General features: G+C 50.3%; 1 protein-coding gene across 1 annotated transcript in view; it reads left to right on the forward strand.

Annotated features, from left to right (window-relative positions):
* ablim1a (actin binding LIM protein 1a) overlaps positions 1-10,422 on the forward strand; it is a 48,147-nt gene that overhangs the window by 13,143 nt on the left and 24,582 nt on the right. Inside the window, exon 2 of the mRNA XM_079730085.1 lies at positions 8,212-8,349. Coding sequence (XP_079586211.1) covers positions 8,212-8,349 — 138 coding nt within the window. The remainder of the gene's footprint in view (positions 1-8,211; positions 8,350-10,422) is intronic.

Raw genomic sequence — 10,422 nt, forward strand, 5'->3', positions numbered from 1 at the left:
AAGGAAATAGTCAAATTGAATTAGGGTGAATGGTGTGGCTGCGATAGTCTGCTGGTATGTCTCGTGTTTTCCTAATCTAGCATACCACAGGGGCCACTCACCTCCGAGAACTGTTCTGCTGCTATGTCCGAGGAGGATAGTGTTACGGCCCTGTTTCCAAAATGAAATTCCTTCACACTTGAAGAACCCTCATATGCTATCTTGATATCTCTGAAACGTTTGACTATGTTGCCAATGTAGATACACCGCGAAGGTCTCCACTGTTGGTTCAACGAGTCGTTCAGTTCAAGTTACCTTTTTCTAAATTTTCCGTACTTTCCTGCTTGAGAAAATTTCCCGAATCCACACTGGAAGGGGTTTACCCTTTAGAAGTAACCAATGACCCTGCTTGCTACACATTACATTTACATTTACAAGTAAATTCAGGGCGTTTAGCAGACCCTTATCCAAAGCAAATTACAATAACTGAATTTGTCAGAAGAAAGAAAAACAACAATATATCACTCGGTCGGTACAGAAAGGATGTTCACAGAACCAACCGAGCACTAACAATTGTTAGGTCAACCGATTCCTCGTGTACAACAAGAAACAAGATAGCGATGATGAGATGCTACACGATGCTAAGTACTACTTTTAAGTGCAAGGATGTACAACATACAATAAGTGCATAAATTAAGTGTCAGGACGTCAAAACACAACACGTACTGCCACATCCATCCTTCGTCTTCCTAATAAACGATCAGCGTGTTTTCAAGGCTTTTCATTCATTTATCCGTTTGTACTTTTGTATGCAAACAGCGAATTCTTATGAATGAATGTTTTCCCGCAGAATATAGAAGGAATTGAGAGAGTGCACAACGTGAGTCTCGTTGATCACGTGACCTGTGTGGGACCAGGTGTGTGTTTCAGTCCGCCGAAGTGGCGGGCGTACGCAAGCTATGGGTGCATTCGTCACGGAACCACCAATTATAATAAAACCTCTCGGCTGTAAGTGATGAATCATAGACAAGAGTCTGCAGCGTTAGCATTAGGGGCTAAGAATATCCTGAGGGACGCTTAGTTATTTATAAGGGCACAGTCATGGCCCTTGTGTTGTGTGTGTTGTTTGGGTCCGTGTTGTGTGTGCTTCCTCCCATTATCATCTACTTGCACTTTAAGATTAGAGTAAGTAGATGATAGCACCATACCTGTATAGTTCAATGGCTGCAATCTTCAGTCAATAACTTTCTCAAAATCTCTCTCTCTCTCTCTCTCTCTCTCTCTCTCTCTCTCTCTCTCTCTCTCTCTCTCTCTCTCTCTCTCTCTCTCTCTCTCTCTCTCTCTGTCTTTAACTATCATCATTAAATCTCTCTGTGCTGGCCTCTCTATTTCCCCGGCACTGTGGTTAACAGTCTCTCTATCAACCTCTGTGTGTGTGTGTGTGTGTGTGTGTGTGTGTGTGTGTGTGTGTGTGTGCGCGCGTGTGTGTGTGTGACTGCTTACTGCACAGTCTGCTGTTCATTGTGTGAGTGAGACACCGTGCCTCTGCTGACTCCCGGCTCTGAGATAATCACCGCCACGTGCACGGCTCACGTGCACGGCTCTGTGCCTCATGCCAGGGAGACTCAGACTCCCAGGATCCCACGTGACGTAGAGCTTCAGGGTTGCACGGTTTGCTCTGGACAGCTGATGCTGTGATGGAGATGTGGCTGCACGTTTTCCCACCTCTACGTCGTGTCTGCCGTGCCTCAACTTCCTACACACTGGTGGTGAAGGGGCGGAGTTGGTGGAGGAGAGTGATGCTGGTGGATGGTGCGGTGTGGAGGATTGTTGTTGGTGGTGGTGGTGGTGGCAGTGGGGGTGTGTTTGTGATGGTCATGGTGGTGGTAGTGGTGGCAGTGGTGGCAGAAGTGGTGGTGGTGGGGTGTGAAGGGGTGGGGTTGGTGTTTGTCACGGTGGTGATGATGGTGGGTGGCGTTGGTGTTGGTGATGGGGGATGGTGGTTGTGGCGGAGGTGGAGGTACTAGTGGGCGTGGCGGTGTGCTGGTGATAGTCATGGTGGCCATGGGGGTGGTGGTAAAGGTTGTGGATGGTGGGGTGGGGATCTAAACCCAGTCACAGACAGTAGGGCACGCCGGTCCTGTCGCTGGCGCTCAGACTGTTTGTACAGCTGGCCCACAGAGTAGATAGTGAAGATAAGAGGAGGAGTGAGGGGGAGAGGACACCGCCGGCAGCTTAAAATACACAGCGTGGAATAACAAGGCCAGAGGAGTCCCTGTATACAATAGGGAGGGTACAAAAACGACCAGTGTATATACATCTATATCGCTGCTCTCTCTCTCTCTCTCTCTCTCTCTCTCTCTTTCTCTCTCTCTACCCCCTTCTCTACCCCTCTCCCTCTGTCCCCCTCTATCCCCCTTTCTCCCTCTCCCCCAAAGCCGTGCCTTTTAAACGGGATTAGAACAGGAAGCGTGTGGTGCGGGCCCCGGGGTCCGTCCAGGACTCTGTGTCGGGGCCGTGATTCAGGCAGAGGGAGGCAGGGAGCCAGGGCATTCATGGCGTCCATTTTCTGCCCACAACACAACACAACGCAACACGACACAACACGACACAATGGCCCAGTGCCAGCCACTGTGGCGCCACTGTCCCGGCCCTGGATGATGAGTGGCTGGGCTGGGAGTGGGGCTGCTATCGCCCCTCCTGCTCTGGGAGGATGCAGCCCTTCAAGCTCTCTGGTCGTGACTCTCTCCCGTGTTCAGGGTAGTCCATCATTATGCAGGGAGCGCGGTCCCCCTTGTGATTTAGGCTTGGGGCTGGTTCAAGTAGATAGGGACACCGCCACCCCCACGCACACACAGCATCAGACCCCCACACACACACACATCACCCCCACAGACACCCCATTCAACCCCCAAAGACTTTGCAATTTGTGCCCGTGTTTGAAGTGCTTTGTCTGGGCTGCTGGTGCCAGGGTATAGGGGGCTGCTACTGTGTGTGTGTGTGTGTGTGTGTGTGTGTGTGTGTGTGTGTGTGTGTGTGTGACTGGAATGTGTGTGTGTGTGTCTGGTATGTGTGTGTGTGTGTGTGTGTGTGTGAATAGGCAGCCCTATACATATTCATGAGTGGGCGGAGTCATGGAGTCCTTGTTATGACTGTGTGATGAAGAGCCACACACCCCCTTCCCCAAGCGTGCACACACACTCACGCACATGCACATACACACACGGAAACAGACACACACACACTCACGCACATGCACACGCACACACAGAAACAGACACACACACACACACATACACAAAAACACACAAATGCACATGCACACACACAAACAGATGCACACACACACACACACACAAACACACACACACACAACACACATATCCATCACCAATAAACACTGACACATCTACACTTTGCACACATACACATAGTCAAACACACATACAGTCTCACACACACAACAACAGACACACTTTCAATATGCGACACCTCAGGGGACATACAACGTCTGCTGGATCTATTTCATATTCACTTTGGGAGGGGGCCACCAGCAAATCCCCCATCTCAGAGGGATTGGGTAGTTGGGCTTTCTGGCAAACACTTGTGTGTGTGTGTGTGTCAGTGTGTGTGTGTGTGTGTGTTTGTGTGTGTGTCTGTGTGTGTGTGTGTGTGTGTATGTGTATTGCTGTGCATGTGTTTGTGTGCGTGTGACATGTGTGTGTGCGTGTGTGTGTGTGTGTGTGTGTGTGTGCATGGGTGAATTATAGAATGGTAAACATCTGTGGAACCTCGCACACTGCTTTTAAATGGAGATGAGTGTTGGTCCTCACCGATTTACACTCTGAGACACGCACTCTCACACACACGCACTCTCTCACACACACACACACACACACACACACACACACACACACACACACACACACACACACAGACACATTTCTTGAAAACATGAGCTGATGTATGTGTTAGTGTGACAGGCTGCTGGAGCTGCTCTCCGACCTCTCTGCACTCTCTCATGTCCGGTCATTTAGAAGCTTATTTTTTATCCAAAACCATTGACACTGAATTCAGAAGTCATTCAGTCATTCCAGAAGACCTTCAGTCTTTCCGGATGTCTTTCACTCATTCCAGAAGTCATTCAGTCATTCCAGAAGTCATTCAGTCATTCCAGAAGTCATTCAGTCATTCCGGATGTCTTTCAGTCATTCCAGAAGTCCTTCAGTCATTCCAGAAGTCATTCAGTCATTCCAGAAGTCCTTCAGTCATTCCGGACGTCTTTCAGGAGCAGGTGTGGATTAGTAACAAGGTGTCGGGACAAGACGCGATCGCGTCGAAACCAAGAACCCTTCAGCTGGGAAACCACCATCCAACCCAGCATCTCGACGTCCCAGCCTCTCCTTCTCGCCTCTCCCCCTGTCGCTCACAGCGAGCTGACCCCAGCGTCACCAACAGTCTTCAGACTCCTCATCAGTCAGCTTCCCCCCCCCCCCCCCCGCCCCACCCCTGGCCACGCCCCCCGGCCACGCCCCCTCTGAGGTTGTTTACCAGCGGGGCTGGAGCACGTGTCAGCGGCCCAAACGGGTCCCGTGGGAATTCCAAGCTGACCTCCCGCTATCCTCTCTCCCCTCCCCCCAGCTCCTTCCCGCCCCCTATCCTGCACGCTTGATCCCCCCCAGCTAAGCCCCCCAGGGGCCCCTAAATGGACGGTCAGGTGGGGGGGGGGGGGGGGTGGAGAGCAGGCTCTTTCCCGCTCCACTGCTTTTTGTTCCCTCAGCTCCCCTGTGTGTGTGTGTGTGTGTGTGTGTGTGTGTGTGTGTGTGTGTGTGTGTGTGTGTGTGTGTGTGGTAAGTTAAAAGGTCACAGAGCAAAAATGTGTTCATGCGTGTATAATGTGTGTGCCTGTGTGACTCGTGACTTGAATTTCTGTGTTTTTGCGATTGTGTGTGTGGACCTGTAGCAATGTCATCGGTGTTTGTATATGTGCGTGGCTAAGAGATGACTAAGTCATCACTTAGTCTGCCTGTGTGTTTGTGTGTGAGTTTGTGTTTTCGTGTGTGTGTAATGTGTGTGTGTATGTGTGTGTTTGCCTTTGTGTGTGTGTGCTTGTGCATATGTAATATGCGCGCGTTTGTGTGTGTGTGTGTGTGTGTATGTGTGCGTGTGTGTGTGTGTGTGCGTGTGCATTGGAGAAGTGTGTGTTTGTGTGTCTGTGCATGGGACACGTGAATGTGTGTGCGTGTAAGGTGTGTGTGGACCCAGCATGGGGTGGGCTGTGTGTTATCCCCGGGAGCTTAGCCAGGTCCCTCAGCATCACAGTGCAGCACACCCAGCCCAGCTCCCATAGAGACGCTGTCCTGGTTCTGTCTCAGCTCCGCGCTCCTCTGGTGTATAATTCATATCAGCCCTCACTGTGAGCTGCAACCGTGTCTGCCTGAGCGTGATTCACCCGGTTATGTAATATTCCTCCTAAATAATCACGTTGGTATCGATGTGAAGAACTCATACGGCCATGTTTGTTGTCGAATGCACAACAAACGCGTGGCTCGGCAGAGTGCTAGCCTGTAGATGTGTTAGCGGTTAGCTATTGTGTGAATGTCATTGGTGGAATGCGGTTGAGATTGTTGTACTCTTTTTTTTTTTTACCAGCTCATGGTTAAAGAATCTGTCCTGGTCTATACTATGTGAATAATATGTACTGATGGCAAGGCACATACACACACAAACACACAAAAACCCACCCTTACTTACATGCATACATGGATAGATGCATACATACATACATCCACTAGCACACGCACACACACACGCACGCACGCACGCACGCACGCACGCACGCACGCACGCACGCACGCACGCACGCACGCACGCACGCACGCACGCACGCACGCACACACACACACACACACACACACACACACACACACACACACACACACACACACCTGTGCCCCTACACAGTGGCGTGGAGGAAGGGCTTGTTTCCTGGACCGGTTCTGGATGGATGAGTCACCGGTCTGACGCTCAGAGCCGTCACCACGTGAGACACCAGGCAGACGTCTACCAGCCCCCCACCCACCATTCCCCCTCCATGTTGCCATCGCCCCCCTCCCGAAGCACCATCCTCCCACAGCCCCCCGTACCACCACCACCTCCAGCGCCGCGGGCGTTGTTGTGCTGCTGCCTCGTCATTGCCTCGCTCACAGCAGCCCACCATTCCAGATCATTCTCTCGCTCTGTGAGAGTTCTGCAGATTTGATTTGGTGTGCAAATGAGTGTGTGTGTGAATGTGTCTGTGTTTGTGTGTGTGTGTGTGTGGCTGTGTGTGTGTGGATGGGTGGGTTTGTCAGAGTGTGTGGGTGTGTGCGTGCTTGTGTGTGTGTGTGTGTGTGTGTGTGTGTGTGTGTGTGTGTGTGTGTGTGCGTGCGTGCGTGCGTGCGTGTGCGCGTTTGTCAGCATGTCTGTATGTTTTTGTGTGCGCAGGTGTGTGTGTGAGCAGTTGTGTGATGGTCAGCTTGTGTGTGTGTGTGTGTGTGTGTAATTTCACATTTGTGTGTGTGTGTGTGTTGTTCATGTGTGTCTGTGTGCGTGCGCCTCTGCACGTTCCGCTCACCAAGCTTAATGTGTTGCGTAACATGCGCTGTATGATGTGTAGGTTTGCTGTTGGCTGATGTGCCGACAGATACACTAATACACTATATGTGCCACTTCTTTATGTTTGTATGGGAGGGTTTCATGTGTACCTGTAGCTGTGGATGCAGGGGTAGTTTGACTGTGTGTGATGCAGGGACGGTGACTGAGAGAGAGAGGGCCACTGCTTCTTCCCTGTGAGGTGAAGGGCGAGGCGGATGGAGTCATCCATAATGTAGTCTGTCTAATGTCTCACAGCAGAGGACTATTTTAGCCCTGCAAGCTCATCACCTACTGCACCAAAGACAGAGACTGAACTGAGGGCAAGGACCGCGTCTCCCCCTGGTTCTCCTGCTGAAGATGAACTACATATGGGTGTCTGGTTGAGAGTTATATATAGAGAGGTAGAGAGAGGTAGAGAGAGAGGTAGAGAGCTAGGGAGAGAGATAGAGAGAGAGGTAGAGAGGGAGATAGAGAGGGAGGGATAGAGAGGGGTAGAGAGGGGTAGAGAAGGAGAGAGGGGGAGAGAGGGAGATAGAAAGAGACAGAAATAGAGGAGTAGGGAGGGAGAGAGAGAGTGTGACGGAGAGAGGGAGAGAGAGAGGGGTGGAGAGAGAGAGGTAGAGAGAGAGGTAGAGAGGTAGATAAAGAGAGGTAGAGAGAGAGAGGTCAAGAGAGGTAGAGAGAGGAGTATAGTGGGGTAGGGAGTGGTAGAGGGAGAGAGACGGAGAGAGACAAGAGAGTGTAAGAGAGAGGCAGAGAGAGATGCTTGTTAATACAGTGAAATGTGTACCAATCTTCTGGTCTTAGCTGATAAACATGTGAGGTGTTGCAGAAGCAGCAGCAGCAGAACACACAGTATCTCTGGATGAATGGCTGTGCAGTGACTGTATGTGTCAGGCTCGTCCGAGCGTTCCGCTGTAGGCGGCCACTGGCTAATGTACCGTTATGCAGTTGGGATCGCATCAAACTGGTCTGTGATGTATTGACCTGGAACATCTGAACCACCGATGATTAAGCCGTGCACAGCCTCAGTTTTCCATACGTTATGCACAACATCCCGCAGTAGGAACGGGACTTAAACGTTTCTGAATAATATAACAGTTGACTGTAATTACTTGACACATGTGATAAATGAAATAGCTCTGGAATGTGTATTGCACAGCTACATTGTGCAATACACTTTTTCTCCTAATTTCCCAGGTTCAGGTTCATTGTTCTACATGCTCAATAGCAGCAATCAGCAAACCAATGACCCAATCACAGCCTTTTTAGCCTGGATTCTATCCCCCTGAATCCTGACCCTTGTGTCCATGTTTTGTAATTGTAATGAATGATTGAATGGAGGAATGAATTAATACGTGTATGAATGAATGAATCACCGAATGAATGAATGAACGGATGAATGAATGAACAAACGAATGAATGAATGAAGTAATGAATGAATTAATTACTCTCCAGATGTGATCAGGCGACCCATGGCATCTGTACCCCTGGGCTGCTGCTCTACCGACCGTCCTGCCTTGGGTTCAGCCGTATCCTGAGTTGTGACAGGGCTGCGTGTAACCTTGTGCCTCTCCCCTTTGTGTCTCATTCCAGTGGCTCATGCGCAGGACTCCCACCACCACGCCACCGAGAAGCCCCTGATCACATGCTACAAGTGCCAGGAGCCATGTAAAGGGGAGGTGCTGCGGGTGCAGAGCAAGCACTTCCACCTCAAGTGCTTCACCTGCAAAGGTACGTGACTCTGACCGCCAACCCGGCCGGACAGCGGGACCACGGGGGGCGCCTGTTCAAAAATACAGTCCCACATAGACCTACAAATTATACACACACAAACGCATTTTTGCTAGTAACTTTTTTGCATCGAGTACAGTGAGATTCAAAAACAAATACCAGGTGGCAGATTCCTTCCCAAATTTTGCCTCTACCCACGTGCTGATGGGCATGATTCACCCATGTGCTTTAGGATAATGACGCACATCATGCCGGTGGACTCCAAAACACGGCATGGACCCTTCAGTTCCAAGGCTGAAGTTTTCCTTTCCAGTCGATAAAGCATGAACATAAAATGAATGGCTTCAGTCAGGCAGACAAGTGCTGCTGAATTCATGTGTCATGAGGTAGGACACCCTAGTTTGAAGCAGCCAGTGAATGTCCCTGGCTTTGGACCTCTTCTCTAACCCTGTGCAGCCTTTCACCCCAGGAGTAAACAACATTTACTACTCCTCCGTGTACCCATCTAACGACCTTCAGTTGATGGCGAAAAGCTTCCGGCATTAAGGCTCCTTATTGCCAACAGATTGCTGGCATTCTCCTATGATCATTTAAGAGCGGCCCCCCCCAAGCCAACGCGCCAACCAGCCAGACATCCAGGCTGGGTCGCGGGCGCTCTGCTCTGAACGTGAAGCGCTGACTGGAGCGCGCTGTAGGAGACGGCAGGCTTTGCTCTGGGCCCAGAATAACACGCAGCATAATGCAAGCACATGCTCAGATTAGTACCTAATTCTGTCCCTGCCAAGTGGATAGACATGCCTTCAGCAACAGAGCTAAACGGGTGTATGTTTGTGTTTGCACCCCGTGTGTGTGTGTGTGTGTGTGTGTGTGCGTGTGTGTGTGTGTGTGTGTGTGTGTGTGTGTGTGTGTGTGTGTGTGTGTGTGTGTGTTGAACATGCGGCTGTCTAAGGAGAGATGCAAAAAAGCTCTTGGAGCTGAAAGCGACCTTCATCTAATATTATATCTTATTTATATTATATTGTCTGTTGGTTTAAATTCGGTAATCCGATAAAATGTTTACTAATGATTATCAGATATTTTTTATGATGTATACAAAGGAATATGTATTTAAAGAACGAGAAGTCATTCCTCATGTCTTAACGCAGGAGTATCTGGAGAGATGACTCATCTCTAGACAGGTGGAGCCGGGGACTCAGACACAAGACAGATTCCCTCTTTTATGGTTTTTACCTTTCAAACACTCGCCCCTGTGTCTCTCCTCATGTTGTGTTTATGCTCCAGTGAGCGGAGACAGAGCCAGAGCCATAGCTAAGCGAGCGGTAGAGGTAGAGGTAGAGGGGGAGAGAGAGGGAGGGAGAGACAGAAAGAGAGACAAAGAGAGAGACGGAGAGACAGAGAGACAGAGCCATAACCAAGTGAGGTGGGGCTCCATGGAGGGGGGGACCGTTGGAGGTGGCCGTTCCTCCACTGATGAGCTCCCACCGGCTGATTAGGCTGAGGGCTCATCTCCTCATCCCCGATCCCCTAATGCAATTAAAGGGGACTCTGTAGTGCGCTCGCTCTATTCATCCCCGGATCATGTCGGGCTCATTGCATAAGAATGATTAGCTGGAGCAGGACTCTCAATCAGGGGGAAACGCAGACAAAACAGCCCTGGAATGGAGGACCCATACCTCCAAACAATGGCCCAATTAGATAATGGATTGGGCACATCGCGTAGGACATTGTGCGCTGCGAGGCCTGTGAGGGTAATCAATTTGGTTAGGTGCACAGACGCTGGTCGCCACCTCGGCGACCGGTGTTGTGACGCGTAGCTTAGGAACGTTCAACATAGATGTAAATCTCAGCAACAGACAGTGGCCTCTTTGGTAAACCTTGGCGATGCAGTTCTCCCGCAGGATTGGTTGGTGTCTTGTTCAGTGACAGCCGACCATTGTGTTCGGTAATGAGGTTGGTTTGGGTGGTGGATTTGGGTGCTTGGCTACACTTTTGAAATTGAACGGCGTTCCGAGTCACTTTTTCTCTGAAGAGATCCTTTCAGAGGTCTGTGCTGACTCACCGAAACAATCTGGT

Source organism: Pollachius pollachius, assembly GCF_949987615.1.
Source record: "Pollachius pollachius genome assembly, chromosome: 2".
Lineage (NCBI taxonomy): Eukaryota > Metazoa > Chordata > Actinopteri > Gadiformes > Gadidae > Pollachius > Pollachius pollachius.